This window comes from Stegostoma tigrinum, chromosome 50 (genome assembly GCF_030684315.1).
Source record: "Stegostoma tigrinum isolate sSteTig4 chromosome 50, sSteTig4.hap1, whole genome shotgun sequence".
Classification (NCBI taxonomy): Eukaryota; Metazoa; Chordata; class Chondrichthyes; order Orectolobiformes; family Stegostomatidae; genus Stegostoma; species Stegostoma tigrinum.
Window position 1 is genome coordinate 1365083 of NC_081403.1, and position 18762 is coordinate 1383844.

Genomic DNA, 18762 nt, shown 5'->3' on the forward strand with positions numbered 1-18762 from the left:
TCTCTGTCTCCATCTCCACCTGTCACTCTCTCTTTCCATCTCCAACTGTCACTCTCTCTCTCCATCTCCACCTGTCACTCTCTCTCCATCTCCACCTTTCAGTCTTTTTCTCTCTCTCCATTTCATGATCTCTATCTCCCACTATTGTTCTATCTCTCTCTCCATCTCCACCTGTCACTCTCTCTCCATCTCCACCTGTCACTCTTTCTCTCCATCTCCACCTGTCACTCTTTCTCTCCATCTCCACCTGTCACTCTCTCTCCATCTCCACCTGTCACTCTCTCTCTCCATCTCCACCTGTCACTCTTTCTCTCTCTCTCTCTGCATTTCATGATCTCTATCTCCCACTATTGCTCTATCTCTCTCTTCATCTCTACCTGTCACTCTCTCTCCATCTCCACCTGTCACTCTCTCTCTCCATCTCCACCTGTCACTCTTTCTCTCTCTCTCTCTGCATTTCATGATCTCTATCTCCCACTATTGCTCTATCTCTCTCTTCATCGCCACCTATCACCCTCTCTCTATCTCTTTCTCCCCATCACTTCATATCTCTCTATCTTCCCTATTGTTCCATCCCTCTCTCTGTCTCCCACTATCACTCCATCCCTATCTCTCTATTTCCCCCTATTGTTCCATCTCTCTGTCTCTCTTCTAACTCCCCTTACAGCTCCATCTCTCTCTCTCCCTCATCACTCCATCTTTATCTTTCTCTGACCATATTGCTCATTCTCTATCTCTATCTCCAATTGTATCTCCCTCTCTCTATTCCTCCCCTCGCTTCGTCTCTATCTCTATCTCCCCCTATCGTTCCATCTCACTCTCCTCTAATCACTCCGTCTCTGTCCATCTCCTCCTGTCACTCCGTCTCTCTCTCTCTCTCTCTTTCCTCCTATCTCCCCCGTCACTGCCTCCATCTCTCTTTTCTCCCTGTATCCCCCATCACTCTTTCTTTCTCCTGATTTCCACCCTATCGGTCACTTTCTCTGTCTCCCTCTCTCTCTTTCCTTATCCCTGTCTTTCTCTCTCTGTCTCTATCTCCATTTATCGGTCTCTATCCCTTCGAACATTGTCTCTCTCCAACTATTGCTCTCTCATTTTCCACCTGCTCTCTCTCTATCTGTGCCTATTACATTCTGTCTCTCTTGGTCACTTGCTCTCTCTGTGCAAAGGCCTCTCTTTCACTTGTTGTCTCCAATTCTCTCTGACTCCCTCCATCACTCTATCTTCGCCTATTGCACTCAGTCTCTCTCTCTGCTTATCGCACTCTGTTTCACTGCTAACTCTGCTGACCCTACGACCTGCCCTGCTCACTCAGCGCTGACCCTCCGACAGTGCCCACTCCCTCAGCGCTGACCCTCTGACAGTGCCCGCTCCCTCCGCGCTGACCCTCCAACAGCGCCCGCTCCCTCATCGCTGACCCTCCGACAGTGCCCGCTCCCTCCGTGCTGACCCTCCAACAGCGCCCGCTCCCTCATCGCTGACCCTCCGACAGTGCCTGCTCATTCAGCGCTGACCCTCCAACAGCGCCCGCTCCCTCAGCACTGACCCTCCGACAGTGCCCGCTCCCTCAGTGCTGTCCCTCCGACAGTGCCCGCTCCCTCCGCGCTGACCCTCCAACAGCGCCCGCTCCCTCAGCGCTGACCCTCCAACAGTGCCCACTCCCTCAGCGCTGACCCTCCGACAGTGCCCACTCCCTCAGCGCTGACCCTCTGACAGTGCCCGCTCCCTCCGCGCTGACCCTCCAACAGCGCCCGCTCCCTCATCGCTGACCCTCCGACAGTGCCCGCTCCCTCCGTGCTGACCCTCCAACAGCGCCCGCTCCCTCATCGCTGACCCTCCGACAGTGCCTGCTCATTCAGCGCTGACCCTCCGACAGTGCCCGCTCCCTCAGCACTGACCCTCCGACAGTGCCCGCTCCCTCAGTGCTGTCCCTCCGACAGTGCCTGTTCCCTCATCGCTGACCCTCCGACAGTGCAGCGCTCCCTCAGCTCTGACTCTACAACAATTTCCTGCCTCTTTGAGACACTAATTAGTGAAAATCATTGCTGATTTTAAATGTTTTATTCAGTGTAATGTGTGGGACGCAGTCTGTTTCTTAACACTGTCAGCTTCTAAAACTGTCAGCAAGGAGAGATCAGCGCCTGGCAAAGACTTCAGCGTTAATGAGCACTTATTGAGAATGGCTTTTGCGGAGTACATGTCTCATTCACATTGCCAGCAAGTTACTTTACCGCAGTGTGCCTGGTTTTGCTGATGACACAGTGCGTGCTGCTCTGGGTTTAAGTTCAATTAGCTTTGCGTTTTTTCCTAGTTCCACCAGCTCTCTGGGTGGCAAGTTTGGTTATCACAGTACCTGCCGGAGCAATGAGCATCACACAGCCAGAAATGGGTTTGCCTGACTTTACAATAACTGGCACTGACACTGTTGTAGCAACTCCTACGGCAGTTTCCACCACATCTAGCCACATCTGATTGCGTTTATCATCATAATCTTCACACAGCGTGTCCATTTCCTCCCTCATTTCTCTTTGGATCTCTTCTGACGCCATCCTCTTCTCTTCCTCATTTCCCGTCACGCAGTTCGTAGCCTCTTCCGTCAGAGCTGAAGCCTTACGCCCCAGGATTTCTCTCATCGCCTTCGATGTTTTTCTCATGATCTTCCAGCGGCTATCAGTCTGTACAGCAAACACACAGCACAGGGTTAGAGTCAGTGTAAAGCTCCCTCTACACTGTCCCCCCACCATCAAACACCCCCAGGGACAGGGACAGCACGGGGTTAGATACAGGGTAAAGCTCCCTCTACACTGTCCCCCGCCATCAAACACCCCCAGGGACGGGGACAGCACGGGGTTAGATACAGGGTAAAGCTCCCTCTACACTGTCCCCCCCCCCCCATCAAACACTCCCAGGGACGGGGACAGCACGGGGTTCGATACAGGGTAAAGCTCCCTCTACATTGTCCCCCCATCCCAGGGACAGGGACAGCATGGGGTTAGATACAGAGTAAAGCTCCCTCTACACTGTCCCCCCCATCCCAGGGACAGGGACAGCATCGGGTTAGATACAGAGTAAAGTTCCCTCTACACTGTCCCCACCCCCCATCCCAGGGACAGTGCAGCACGGGGTTAGATACAGAGTAAAGCTCCCTCTACACTGTCCCCACCCCCCATCCCAGGGACAGTGCAGCACGGGGTTAGATACAGAGTAAAGCTCCCTCTACACTGTCCCCGCCCCCCCCCCCCCATCCCAGGGACAGTGCAGCACGGGATTAGATACAGAGTAAAGCTCCCTCTACACTGTCCCCCCATCCCAGGGACAGGGACAGCATGGGGTTAGATACAGAGTAAAGCTCCCTCTACACTGGCCCCACCACCCATCCCAGGGACAGTGCAGCACGGGGTTAGATACAGAGTAAAGCTCCCTCTAAACTGTCCCCCCTTCCCAGGGACAGGGACAGCATGGGGTTAGATACAGAGTAAAGCTCTCTCTACACTGTCCCCACACCCCATCCCAGGGACAGGGAGAGCACGGGGTCAGATACAGAGTAAAGCTCCCTCTACACTGTCCCCACCCCCCCCATCCCAGGGACAGTGCAGCACGGGGTTAGATACAGAGTAAAGCTCCCTCTACACTGTCCCCACCCCCCCATCCCAGGGACAGTGCAGCACGGGGTTAGATACAGAGTAAAGCTCCCTCTACACTGTCCCCCCCATCCCAGGGACAGGGAGAGCACGGGGTTAGATACAGAGTAAGGCTCCCAGATTGTTAACCACATTACCTGATGTTTATAATATCTTGTAAGTTCTTTAACCTTCTCCTTAGTTTTTCGAGAAACAGCCTCATTAAACTTTACTTCGTAGCCTCTCAAGAAGCTTCGGCACATTTCCTGCAGTTGCTGTTCTGGGTCAGGTATATCATCCCCTGTGTAGCCGCTCAGAAACTTGTGAAAGTCCTCAGAAAGCTCACGCCTCTTCCTGTCCAGGTGGTTCCTGACAGAACTCGGACTGTTCCTCAGTATCACAGCATCGCTTGTAAAGTCCTCGTGGACAGAAACAAATGTACACAGTAAAGGCACGTTCACTTTGACAAACTCAAACATTCCCAGGAAGGGAACTTCAAGGCTTCGGATCCACATTCAAGTTACCTTTCCTCGTTCCAACTGAAAGTAAAGCACCCTCTACACCTTCCCCATCAAACACTCCCAGGGACAGTATGGGGCTAGATATGTATAATTAAAGGGTGACTTGCTGAACGAATACTGGCCTCTGTGGAGTTATTTCAGTGATGAAGAGAATAAAACAATTCTGAAGAAACCTGCTCACGGATGTGAGTTTGCTCGCTGAGCTGGAAGGTTAGTTTTCAGACGTTTTGTCACCATTCTTGGGTCAAAGAAACCTAACCAGATAAACAGAAAGCAGGACATAACACCAGCGCTTCGTCGGAGGCTCACTGATGATGTTACCTAGAATGGTGACGAAACGTCTGAAAACGAACCTTCCAGCTCAGCGAGCAAACTCACATCCAGAATCTCAACCTGAACCACAAATCTTCTCAAAACTCGCTAAAACCTGCTCATCATTGTCTTTGAGTTTCACTAAGAATTGCTTGTATTGTGCCATTATTTGGGAAGCTTGACTCGTTTGATCCTGCCATTGACGACTGGACCCAGGAACGTGAAAAGAATGCGATGTTTTTTCCGAGCAACTGACAACGTGGCGGGTGAAAACTGAGTCATTCTCATGACAGCTCGTGGATCTGAAGCTTTTCCTGTCATTTGGAGCCTAATCTTTCCCCTCAGACATCGGATACAAAAACCTTTCGGGAATTGACTGATGTAATCAGGGAATGTCGTGACCTCCAAGGCTCCTCTAATTCCCAGACGCTGTGGCTTGTACTCACCAATTCGAGACCCAGGGGAACCTGCACCAGGATTTGTGATGTGGTTGAGAAACTGGCAGAACTCTGTGACTTTGGGTTCCCCTTGATAGATGCTGAGAGCCCATGGGGGATGTGGGATTCATGATGTATCTACGCGTAGGTGAGAATTAGCTGAAACCCAACAGGACTTCAAGCAGGCACAGCAGCTAGCTCTATCATTGGAAAATGTGACAAGTTAAGCAGGTGAGTTTCAGGGTCCTCGCCGGGCCGACTGCGCTTCGGGAACACCACGTGAGTGCAGGCAGTAACACAGCCTCACTCAGGACGTACCCTGATCAAAGAGACTGGAGGTCAGCCCACAGCAAAATCCCAAAACAAAGCCAAGCCTCAGTCAAATGGTTAAAATTTTCATCATGATCCAGGCCACCTAGCCATTGTAGTTATTGACAGCATGTGGATACAAGACAGCGAGAGTCCGACTGCACCTAAACTGATTCCGATAACTCATGGGACTGTATGTAGGTGATTATCCAGGAGAGCTCCTACCCTGCAAAGTCCACCTACACCTGGTTTGGAACAGTTTAATTGCGAAGTAACATCAAAATCAAACCAATAAACTCAAAGGTCTTTTCAAATGGTCATGGAGAGTGATAACGGTGCAGAGCTTTACTCTGTATCTAACCCCGTGCTGTCCCTGGGTGTGTTTGATGGGGGGGACAGTGTAGAGGGAGCTTTACCCTGTATCTAACCCCGTGCTGTCCCTGTCCCTGGGTGTGCTTGATGGGGGGGAGACAGTGTAGAGAGGGAGCTTTACTGTGTATCTAACACCATGCTGTCCCTGTCCTGGGAGTGTTTGATGGTGGGGGGGGGGGGGGTGACAGTGTAGAGAGAGCTTTACTCTGTATCTAACCCTGTGCTGTCCCTGTCCCTGGGTGTGTTTGATGGGGGGGGGACAGTGTAGAGAGAGCTTTACCCTGTATCAAACCCTGTGCTGTCCCTGTCCCTGGGAGTGTTTGATGGGGGGGGACAGTGTAGAGAGAGCTTTACCCTGTATCGAACCCCGTGCTGTCCCTGTCCCTGGGAGTGTTTGATGGTGGTGGAAGGGGGGGGGGGGGGGGGGGGGACGACAGTGTAGGTGTGGCCGTACCAGTGATCACAGAACGGAATTTAATAAAATTCACTTTGAACTCCAGCCCTTAACTTTGAACCTTTACACACTCAGGGGACAACTCTGGTTCCAGTCTCTTCTGAGAAGCAGCGGGTCAGTTCGCACTGGTTGTAGGAAAGGGTTCAGGCCCTAACTTGATGGCGTGTAACTGGGTGTGAGGGATTCACCTGAATTGGATCAATATTCTTCAATGAGAAAATAGCTGCCTGAGTGGATTAAATACCTGGGACTAGCAGAGGGGCCAAAGGGCCACCTTGCACTCTGACCAGGAAGCTAGCCCTTGATTCTGCAAGGCCCACCCGCTGCCATTGCCTTACAGGTCAAAATACAGGCAGAAATCAGAAGGATGGAAAGTGAAGGAACCATCAAACCAGTTCAATTTGCAGAATGGGAAGCAGTAATCATGACATTTTGAAGCCTGATGGGTCGGTTTACCTTTGGGAGAAGTTTAAACAAACGATAAGTGCTCTTCACAGCTGGATACAAACTCAGTCCCTTCAACAGAGGATTAGTACATAAGCTGGCAGGGGGACTGTCCCTTATGAAGCTGGACGTGAGCTGTGTGGACCTGCAATTGTGATTAGATGAAGATTCCCAGAAGTTCCCACAATTAAACCCATAGGGATTTGTACCAGTATTTGAGACTGCCATGTGGGGTATTATCAGGCTGTGCCATTTTCCAACAGACCATGGAGAACATTTTGTAAGGTTTACCTCAGGTCGCCGTTTACCTAGATGATGTCCTGCTAACAGGAAGAACTAATAAAAAAACATTTAAAGAACTTCCATATAGTCGGGAGACAATTTTCTAAGGTGGGTGTATGGTTAAAGAGAAAAATTGTGTGTTTCAGGCACACAAGTGACATACTGAGGCTACAGAGTTGCTAAAACTGTGTTACACCTGCACGAAGATAAAGTGAATGTGATCCAAGGTCGAGAGAGTGAACAGCATTACGTTCCTCAGAATGACGATAACTGACGGCCTGTCCTGGAATAACACACGGATGTAATGATCAAGAAGGCACAACAATGTCTCCTTTTCCTCAGGTGGCTCAGGAGGTTTGGTATGTCCATTAGGTCCCTCACCAACTTCTACAGATGCACCAGTGAAAGCAAACTGCCTGGGTGCATAACAGCCTGGTGTAACTGCTCTGCCCAGGACTGTAAGAAACTACAGAAGGTGGTGTGCACAGCCCAGACCGTCACAAAGCCAATCTTCCGTCCATGGGCTCCATTTACACAGCTTGCTGCTGCAGAAAAGTTGAGATATGGCCAAATGGTATTATCGCTACAACGTTCATCCAGAGACAGAGGTAACTTTTGGGGACCCGGGTTTGAATCCTGTCATGGCAGATTGTGGAATTTGAATTCAATAAAAATTGGGAATTAAGAGTTGTTTGATGACCATGAATCCATTGCTAATTGTTGGGGAAAAACCCATCGCTAATTCCCCTTAGGGAAGGAAACTGCCATCCTCACCGTGTCTGGCCTACATGACTCCAGACCCACAGCTTCATCCCGTGAATGGATAAAGAATCCATCCTGGCATCTTTAGGAGTTGTTGTAAAAACGGACAGCCTTGGAAATACAAAGAACAAAGAAGAACACAGCACAGGAACAGGCCCTTCGGCCCTCCAAGCCTGCACCGACACATTTCGCCCTTCCATACTAAAACTGGCTTCACTTACAGGATCCATATCCCTGTATTCCCTTCTTATTTGTGTATTTGTCCAGTGCTTGTTGAAGTATTGTGTCTGCTTCCACCAGCTCCTCTGGCAGTGCGTTCCAGGCACTCACCATCCCTTGTGTGAAAAACCTGCCTCGCACATCTCTTTTAAACTTCACTTCCCCTCCCCATCCCCCTGCCACATCCGCCATTTCTGAAGAAGGATACTGATCCAAAACATCAGCTTTCCTGCTCCTCTGATGCTGCCTGGCCTGCTGTGTTCCTCTAGCTCCACACTGTGTTATCACCGGCGTCGGCAGTTCTTACTATCTCCCAGTCTATCCAGCCTTTCTTCAAAGCTAAACTCCCCTCTACCTGGCAACATTCTGGTAAACCTTTTCTGTATCCGCTCCAAAGCATACACATCCTTCTGGAGGTGAGGTGACAAGAACTGCACGCAATATTCCCAGTTCTTTAAAACTGCAGAATAACTTGTCTAACCTTATGCTCAGGTCTCCTCCCAGCACTAATCCCTGTGGAACATGACTAGTCACAGCCCTCCATTCTGAAAAGCATCCTTCCACCACTACCCTCTGTTTCCTGTGACTAAGCCAGTTCTGTGTCCATCTTTCAGCTCACCCCTGATGCCATGTGACTTCTCCTTTTGTGCATGTCTGCCATGAGGGACCTTGTCAAAGGCTTTACTGAAGTCCATGTAAACAACATCAACCGCTTTTCCCTCATCAATCCTCTTCATCGCCTCCTCAAAAATCCCGATCAACTTAGTGAGGCACGACCTCTCCCACACAAAACCATGCTGTCTATCACTAATCAGTCCTTTTGCTTCAAAATGCGCCTAGACTTTATCTCTGAGAATCTTTTCCAATAATTTCCCAACAACCAACATGAGGCTCAGGGGTCTGTAATTTCTTGGATTATCCCTGTTGCGCTTCTTAAACAATGGGACAACTTCCACTATTCTCCAGTCCTCTGGGACCTCACCTGTGGCCAAAGAAGATACAAAGATGTCTGTCCATGCTCCAGCAATTTGTTCTCTTGCCTCCCTCAATGTTCTGGGACAGATACCATCAGGACCTGGGGACTTATCTACCTTAATACTTCTTAAGACACACAACACCTCTTCCATTTTAATGGCAACTTGGTTTAGCGACTCAACACTCCCTTCCCTGAGATCATCCTGCACCAATTCCTTCTCTTGGGTGAATACTGACACAAAGTATTCATTTGGGTCCTCACCTGCCTCTTCCGGTTCCGCACATAAATTCCCTCCTTTGACCTTGAGTGGGCCAACCCTCACCCTGGTTACACTCTTTCTTTTTGTACACCTATAAGTAGTCTTGGGATTCTCCATAATCCTGTTTGCGAATGACTTTTCATGACCCCTTTTAGCCCTTTTAAATCCTTGTGTGAATTAGGCCTCAACAAAATCCTTTTTTAAGTTCTTTCCTACTTTCCTTATACACTTCTAGGCCTTCATCAGTTCCCATCCTCCTGGACCTTACATATGCTTCTTTTTCCTTTTCGACCAGGTGAAAACATCTCTGGTCATCTAAAGTTCATTGCCCATACCTACGCTTCATTCTCACAGGAACGTGCCCTTCCTGAACCCTTGTCAACTACCATCTGAAACGCTCCCAAATGTCCAATTGTAAATTTATCCTCAAAAAAGCTGTTTTCAATCAAAATTCTCCAGTTCCTGCCTAATATTGTTGTAGCTCGCCTCTCTCCAATTTAACACCTTCACCTGAGGACGGCAGGTATCTTTATCCATCAGTGTTTTAAAACCCATCGTGTTATAGTAACTATTCCCAAAAATGCTGCCCACTGAAACTTCACTCACTTTGCCAAAACCAGGCCCAGTGTAACCTCGTTCCCTGGTTGGATTGTAACAAGAAACCCGCCTGAATAGTTTCTACAAATTCCTCCCCATCCCAGCTCCCAACACTAAGTGAGTCCCAGTCAATATGGGAGAAGATAAAATCACCCAGCACAACAGCCCTGCTGTTTTTACATCTTTTCAAAATCTGTCGACATATTCAACATATTTTGGCACGGTGGCTCAGTGGTCAGCACTGCTGCCTCACCAGCGCCAGGGACCTGGGTTCAGTTCCAGCCTCAGGTCACTGTACTGTGTGGAGTCTGCACATTCTCCCTGTGTCTGTGTGGGTTTGCTCCGGTTTCCTCCCACAGACCAAAGATGTGCCGGCTAGGTGGGTTGGCCAGGCTAAATTGTCTGTAGTGTTCAGGGATGTTTAGGTTAGGTGGGTTAGACATGGGAAATCTGGGTTGCTGTTCAGAGGGGTGGTGTGGACTTGTTGGGCCGAATGGCCTGTTTCCACACTGTAGGGATTCTATGATTCTCTCTATCTCCCGCTGGCTGTCGGGAGGCCTGTAGTATACTCTCAGTGTTATTCCTGAGTTCTACCCACACTGACGCGTTGCAACAGCCCTCTGATGCATCCTCCCTCAGTACAGCTGAGACACTCCTTTGCCAATAATGTAACTCCTCGACCCATTTTACATCCCTTGCTATCGCACCCGAAACATCTAAATCCCTCTGTCCTTGCAACAATGTCTTAGTTCCAAATACTAAGCAAATTCGAAGTTCATGTGCCTTGCCTATCATACTTCTCACGTTGAAACACGTGTTTCAGACTAGCTCCGTTCTTTTCAGTAACCACCAAACCCCTATCTATTCCCCTTACAGTTAAATGCCGTATAACTGCAGCATTTTGATGTCTATCTCTCTCCGACCCCCTGCAGCAGGTGCCATCAATTTAGCTGCTGTTGTTATCCCCGAGAGGCCATTCCCCTCACAAGTTACCAAAACGGTACAAGATAATAAAATGTGAGGCTGGATGAACACAGCAGGCCAAGCAGCATCTCAGGAGCGCAAAAGCTGACGTTTCAGGCCTCGACCCTTCATCAGAGGTGAAGTGTCTAGGCCCGAAACGTCAGCTCTTGTGCTCCTGAGATGCTGCTTGGCCTGCTGTGTTCATCCAGCCTCACATTTTGTCATCTTGCTCTTCTTCCTGAGTCTTGTTCTCTACTGTCAGTTTTGTAGGAGTCCCTGATGGAGGAAACAGCGTAGAAGGAGCTTCATCTTACCTTGTGCTATCCCTGTCCCTGGGAATGATTGATCCGGGGACAGTGTACAGGGAGCTTTACTCTGTATCTAACCCCGTGCTGTCCCTGGCCCTGGGAGTGTTTGGTGGCGAGTGGGGGACAATGTAGAGGAAGCTTTACTGTGTATCTAACCAGTGCTGTCCCTGTCCCCGGGAGTGTTTGATGGGGGTGGGGGTGCACTGTACGGGGATCTTTACTCTGTGTCTAGGCCCGAAACGTCAGCTTTTGTGCTCCTGAGATGCTGCTTGGCCTGCTGTGTTCATCCAGCCTCACATTTTATTATCTTGGAATTCTCCAGCATCTGCAGTTCCCATTATCACCAAAACGGTACATCTGTTTTGCAGGGGAACAGCCACAGGAGATCCCTACACTGCCTGCTTAGCATTCCTGCTCTGCCTGATGGTCACCCATTCCCTTCCTGCCTGCAGAGACGCAGTGTGCAATGTGACCACCTCTCTATACCTGCTATCCATGACACTCTCCACCTTGCGAATGTTCCACATTGTCCCCAGACGCCACTCCGACTCTGAAGCTCGGCCTTCCAGGAGCTGCAGCTGGATACAATTCTTGTACATATGTGGGTCCCAGGCACTGGGAACATGTCCGGCTTCCCACATTGAATAAGAGGAACAGACTATGATTTGGATAGCTCCTGTCATGTCTTAGCCCTTTAACTTAATTCATCCTTACAATGTCAAACACCTTTAACACTAATGTTGCTCCCTGCTCCGATAACAATTCCTCAAAACTTACCTGTTCGTCACCAACAACAGTTTCCAGAAGCCGTTTAGGCTCGTGCTCCTTTCCCGGCTGGAACAGTCTCTGCCAAACTTCCTCTCACAACGTTCTGTCCTCTGAACCTTGCCAGAGTACAGCTCCCTCTACTCTGTCTCCCCCCCATCAAACACTCCCAGGACAGGGACAGCATGGGGTTAGATACAGAGTACAGCTCCCTCTACACTGTTCCCCATCAAACACTCCCAGGGACAGCACGGGGTTAGATACAGAGTAAAGCTCCCTCTACACTGCTCCCCACCATCAAACACTCCCAGGGACAGCATGGGGTTAGATATAGAGTACACCTTCCTCTACACAGTCCCCCCAATCAAACACTCCCAGTGACAGCACGGAATTAGATACAGAGTAAAGCTCCCTCTACATTGCCCCCCCATTAAACACTCACAAGGACAAGGACAGCACAGGGTTCGATTCAGAGTAAAGCTCTCTGCTCATTTCCGTTACAAACTCAGCATAACAGAAATATCACATACTTGTTCCGTCAAGAGGATTTGAAATTCGTTCAGCCTCTCATCCTTTCGCAGTTCTACCACCTTAAGAAAGCTTGTCGTATACATGGTCAGATGATTCTCGAGTTGTTCTTGCATCTCTTCCTCCAGCTCAGTAACTGCCTCTTCTACTTCAGCCTCACTTTCTCCCAGGGAACATCGAAATTCCTCCACCAGCAACTTGGATTTTTGTAGCAGTACGTTCTTCCTGGAATCTGGATTGTCCTTCAAAATCTTGGCCTTAATGTTGACAGTTGGCTTCTGAGGAAGACAGAGACAGTGATAGGATTGGGGGTGTACAGGAGCAGGAATGTCAATTGTACAGGGTGAGCCCACAGACAGAGGCTGGGAGTGCAATTTGGGTCTCCTTATCTGATGAAGGATGTTCTGGCTCTGGAGGGAATGCAAGGAATGTTTCTGCAACCGATTCCTAGGATGGCAGGACTGATGATGTATGAAGAGAGACTGGATTGGTGAGGATTGTATTCACTGGGTGTTGATGAGAATGGAGTCAGGGGTGTGGGGTACACCTGATCCAAATCTATAAAAATCTAACAGGACTAGACTGGGTAAAGACACAAAGGTGATGACTGGGGGAGTCCAGAGAGTCACAGTCTGAATATACAGGGGTAGGACGCAGATGAGGAACAATGTCTTCTCTCCCGAAGGTTGCAGGAACAGCAAATCATATTCCGCTTGGGAACCCTGCAGCCCAATGGTATCAATGTGGACTTCACCAGCTTCAAAATCTCCCCTTCCCCCACCGCATCCCAAAACCAGCCAAGTTCGTCCCCTCCCCCACTGCATCCCAAACCCAGCCCAGTTCGTCCCCTCCCCCACAGCATCCCAAACCCAGCCCAGCCTATCTCTGCCTCCCTAACCTGTTCTTCCTCTCACCCATCCCCTCCTCCCACCTCAAGCCGCACCTCATTTCCTACCTACTAACCTCATCCCACCCCCTTGACCTGTCTGTCCTCCGCGGACTGACCTATCACCTCCCCACCTACACTCACCTCTACTGGTTCCATCCCCACCCCTTTAACTTGTCTGTCTCCTCCCCACCTATCTTCTCCTCTATCCATCTTCGGCCCGCCTCCCTCTCTCCCTATTTATTTCAGAATCCTCTCCCCATCCCCCTTTTCTGATGAAGGGTCTATGCCCAAAATGTCGGCTTTTGTGCTCCTGAGATGCTGCTTGGCCTGCTGTGTTCATCCAGCCCCACATTTTGTTATCTCTTCTCTCAGACTGTCAGGGCTCCGTGGAATTCTCAGCCTCATGAAGAGGTTGGGTATTACTCTACAGTGTCCCCCCAATCAAGCACTCCCAGACACAAGGATAGCACGGGATTGGACACAGAGTAAAGCTTCCTTGACACTGTCCACCCATCAAACACTCCCAGGGGCAGGGACAGCACAGGGTTAGATACAGAGTAAAGCTCCCTCTACAGTGTCTCCTCAATCAAACACTGCCAGATACAAGGATAGCAGGGGGTTAGACACAGACTAAAGCTCCCTCTACACTGTCCCCCCATCAAACATTCCCAGGACTGGGACAGCGCAGGGTTAGATACAGAGTAAAGCTCTCTCCACTCAAAAGCTCTGTTCGTGTTTTATGTGATTTACCTGTTGATCAATGAAACTTTTGAACTCTTTCAGCTTCTGCCGCCTCAGTTTGTCACATGCAGAGGCGAATGTATTCCCATATGTGCTGCAGAATTCCTCAATCGTCTTATTCAGACATTCCTCCAATTCAGTGACCCCCTTCTCACTCTCCCCGTCGTCCACACCCTCACTCATCAACAGTTGTGACCGAAACTCCTTGACCAGCTCTTGGGCCTTTTCATCCAGACACTTCCTCATCGACTCTGGGGTGGTCTTCACTGTCTCCAAGATAGCCGTGTTATCTTGCTGCTGAAACCAACAAACAGGGATTAAATTCAGAGCAATGCTCAGCTTTAAGATCCACAAACACTCCCAGGGACAGGGACAGCACGGGTTTAGATGCAGACTCAAGCTTCCTCTACATTGTCCCGCATCAAACACGCCCAGGGCAGGGACAGCACAGGGTTAGCTGCAGAGTAAAGCTCCCTCTGCACTTTTAAGCAGAAAGTCAATCTCTCACCAAACTGTCTCTGTCAATATTCCCAGCATTCACCGTTGAAATGGGTGTTGAACCGGCAAATTAAAGTGTGTTCATCTTGTTTCTGTAATTCTCCCTTAACTGTGCTTGGAAAAGGCTGAACTAAGATCCTGAAATTAAATGGATTGCCTCTTTGTTCATCTGTGTTCTGCTCAACTTTATATTGTTAACAACAAATTGTTCACTTTTGTCTTAAGTTTTAATCTTGGTGTCTGAGATGCGTTGTTTGTAAAATTTGTTACAGGGCCATTCAGCAATTGTGAGTGTTATTAAATGTTTTAATTTCAGTTTGCTGCATGTCCAGTGTTAGTGATTCTGATTTGGCCTGGCTGTCTATCCCTGTCCTCTAACGCTTTTGTGGCCCAGCCCGTGGAGTTTGAAACACGTACAGCAGGGGTCTGGAACTGGAGGCTGTGTGCCCTGGGCTGGGTATCCCAACACCAAGGTGATGTTAAAGATGCTTTGAAAGTGACCAAAGGTGAGCTGCAGCAACAAGCAGCCTTAATGGCAGAAAACTTTGAACGGATCATAGACATTCATTCTGTCATTCTCAGAAATGTGATAAAAATAAAAGTGGGAGAGTGCAAGGAAGGTGGCTAGCTGGTGTATGGGAATGCACAGTAGAGAATTCCTCCTCACATCAGGAAAGTGCTGAGGGTGGAAGTGAAGTACGGAAGCCTAAGGACTATTTTCGTAATAAGCTGGGACTTGCTTGTTCGGAATGTTGGGAGTTGAGGGGTAACGCTGTGGGATCTTGAGGATTTTGTAAAAAAGAGTCAGAGTTAGGGAATTCAGGAAGGTCATGGCAGGGACGAGATTGTAGCTGTCACTACAACCGAAAGGCATGAAGTGAATTCAGTTGTGAACAAAGAAATATGTAAGGTCGATGCGAGATATCAAGAAGGTTTCATCAAGACTAAAGGTGAGCCCTTTTTCTTTAGGTAATGTCGCTCAACCCAAAGCTACCCCAAGAGATACAGGAGCAACACAATCCATTTTGCTGGAGAAAGACATACTTTCCCCTGTATGCCTGGTCAGCCTCCTACTTTCCATGTTAACATTTCTCTCCACATTACTGACTCTTCGATCAAGGGGAACAGGCTGCTTTCTCTTCACCCTGTCCATGTCCCTGATAATCTTAGAGCCCTCTATCAGGGCCACCTCTCCCACCTCGCTCAGCCTTCTCTGCTCCAAAGTGAACAACCTGAACGGATCCAGCCCCTCTTCATAGATGAACTGCTCCAGACCAGGTAACATTCTGAAGAATCTCCGCTGCACCCCCTCCAGTACAATCACACCCTTCCTATAGTGTGGGAACGGGAACAGCTCACAGCACTCCCTGCTGTGGCATAACCAAACGCCTCTCTAGCTCCAACATAACCCCCTGGCTCTGGTAATTCACAACATGCCCGATAAAGGCAATACTAACTGCCCTTAACCTGCTATGCCACCCTCAGGAATCTGTGGGCAAGTATCCCAAAATCCCTCTGTCCCCACCAAGATCAGCAGCATCCTGCCATGCATCGAGTACTCCCTTCTCTTTCCTTCTTTCACAGAGCACTACCTCACATTTATCAGGGCTAAAATCCATCTGCCCAAAGATTTGCCCATCTGACCGATCTGTTTCTATCCTCCTCCAACCCAACACCATTTTCCTCACTGTCGGCACAGTGCTCCTCACATTCTCATCCTTATTATATCTCAGAAACAAGAGGGGAACCAGCAGCGATCCCTGATATACACCACAAAGACACCGGGCCCCAGTCACACAAACAGCCTTTGAACACCACACCCTGTCTCCTGTCACTAAGATAACGCTGGATGTAACTTGCCGAGTTACCCTGGATCCCATGAGATTTTTACCTTCTCTATCAGCCTATCAGCTGGGACCATGCGAAAGGCCTTGCTGACATCGAAGTAAAGCCCACCAAGTTCACTACCCTCACCTACACACTGAGTCACCTCTTCAAAAAAAATACACCCAGATTTGTTAGGTATGCCCTCCCTCTGACAAAGCCATGCTGACTATCCCTGATCAAGCCCTGCCTCTCCAAGTGGAGGTTAATGCTCTCCTTCAGAACTTTCTCCAGTAGTTTCCCTTCCTGTTAGAAAAGTTACAAATCTAACTGATATTCCTGATGGTAGGAAATGCACTGATTACATCATGTGAACGTGTTAGCACAGTGTTATCGTACAGAAAGTGATAAGAATTTACAAAGAGCTACAGATGCTGGAAATCCAAAATAAAAAACAGACAACGTTGGACAAACTCAGCAGCATCTGCGGAGAGAAAGCAGCGTTAACGTTTCGGCTCCAGATGTGTTCTGAGAAGGAGCTACTGGACTTGGAATATTAACTTTGCTCACTTTCTAGAGATGCTGCCGGACCTGCTGAGTTTCTCCAGCACTTTCTGGTGTTGTATGAGAACGTATAGGTGTGTCAAGTAGTAACCAGAGGAGGATATGAGAAAAAAAATGATGGGAATCAAAGAGAATTGAACAATTCCCAAAATAAAACTCCCCACTATTACATGAACTAATCTGGAAATATTAGAGCTTTCAGACACTCTATGATCGTACCTGGAGAAATGTCAACAGTAAGATATGGTGAAATTGCTCAGAAAATTCAAACCAACTTTACAAAGATACACTTAGATATGCTACAGTAACTGTATATGATATCAATGAAGATTATTTGGACCCAATAAAACAAAAGCCGTGTACTGGTTAATCCCAGAGAAACAGCCCAAAACAGCAAAGGAAATGCAACATGTGTTGGGGAATCAACTGATCGAACCAACTCAAGAGTAATTGGTGTTCTCCTGTCCTATTGGTTCCTGAACCATATAGTTTAATTGGATTATGTGTAGACTGTAGGAAAGTTATTGCAATCGCGAAGACAGACTCAGACCCTGTTCCCAGGCTAAAAGATGGCATCGATAGAGTTGGTTGTGTGAAACTCTGATATAAAATTGACTTGTTGAAATGAAACTGGCAAATAGCATTGACAATGAGAGCTAAGGAAATTGTTGCATTGATCACACACAACGGATCGCACCAATATCAGATTATGCCGTTTGGATTTATAGACTCTCCAGCCACAGTTTAACAAGTGATGAAGAATCTGATAGCTGAAGTGCCTAACTGTGTAGGTTACTTGGATGATATTGTAGAAAACAGTACTGCATGGAAGGGACATATAGAACAGTTAGGAAATTGAATTCCACAATTACAGTCAGGCAGTGAGGAAAATATGAATGTGTGAGAACAAAAAGGATGTATTTGGGGGACATTGTATAACCAGTGTCACCCAGAACAGCAAAGCTCAGGGCTCTGACTGACTTCCCCAAATCCCTAAAACTAAGTGAAACACAATGGGTTTTTGGGAATGTGCAGATTTCATCAGAAGTTTGTACCTAATTTTAGTGCAGCAGCTGTACCCTTAACCAACTTGCTACAAAACCAGACAAAGATGGGTACGGACAACAAAATGCCAGGCAACATTTTCAAAACTGGAAGTGCTGAAATGAACCTGTTATAACTGCACCAAACTTTGACAAACTGGTTAAATTAGTGACAGACACTAGCAATTTGGGGCTGAGAGCTCTGACAGGATGACAAGGTGGAAAGGAACAACTGTTGTATTGCTTTCCCAAGAATTTGACACAACATCAGAAGAGATGATACACTGTCGAACTGGAGGCATTGATGCTGTGGCAGCTCTTCACCACTATGATGTTTATGTTTGACTTGGAAACTTGCAGACTTTGGCTTTTACTGTTCAGAATCTGCTGATGTTGTTGAAGAGATCGAAAACTAAAAAGTCTGAGATGTTTTCACAATTTTTAATGTGAAAATTGAACGTACTTCAGAGAAAGGAAATGGAATTGCTGATGCTTGATGCCAAATACAAACTGGTAGAAACTTAAAAAATGTAACCAAGACATTGGAGGAAAATTTGAATGATTGTGAGTTTTGTATATTACCTCTTCTTTTCATGGCACTCACGTTGCCAAAAATAGCAGGATTGAAGTGGCATTTCACTCTTTTGAGGGTGGACACTTTCTAGAGACCATCACTGTTTTTACTTTTCCCATTTGTGACGTGGAACTGGGGGATCAGGGTGAGAATTGAGGCTTGACCTTTACACAGCCGCATGGTTTAAAGGAAGGCCTGTTCTGCGCTGCATTGTTCTATGTTCTACAGAGAGAACAACATATCGCTGGTTGCTGTTGGGAACTGGCCTGCAAAGATAATCCAGGATAAGTGGGACATCACATCTTTTGGCACTGAGATGTTGCAATGCTCAGGGACAAACAAATCTAAGAGTAAAGTGGCTCTGACAGGGTTTTGTGCGTGGGATAATTTTACTTTCGAAGCTGCCAGTACAGGCTGTGCTTTTGCCTTTGACTTCACAAGTTATTCCCTAATTATTGACCTTTGAAAATTCAGAGGAAGAACCCCACAGTGTAAGCAAGT

At 48.1% G+C, this 18762-nt stretch overlaps 1 protein-coding gene across 5 annotated transcripts in view; it reads right to left on the bottom strand.

Annotated features, from left to right (window-relative positions):
- Positions 1-2046: 2046 nt before the first annotated feature.
- The window catches only part of LOC125450104 (golgin subfamily A member 6-like protein 22), a 41356-nt gene continuing 24640 nt past the window's right edge, over positions 2047-18762 (bottom strand). For 3 of the 5 annotated variants that reach the window (XM_059643281.1, XM_059643279.1, XM_059643282.1), the window contains exons 14-17: positions 13768-14055; positions 12131-12406; positions 3779-4039; positions 2047-2675 (exon numbers count right to left, since the gene is read on the bottom strand). In XM_059643281.1, the coding sequence (XP_059499264.1) occupies positions 2286-2675; positions 3779-4039; positions 12131-12406; positions 13768-14055 (1215 nt within the window). In that variant the 3' untranslated portion in view covers positions 2047-2285. The remainder of the gene's footprint in view (positions 2676-3778; positions 4040-12130; positions 12407-13767; positions 14056-18762) is intronic. The other 2 variants (XM_059643280.1, XM_059643283.1) reach the window with 2 other exon arrangements.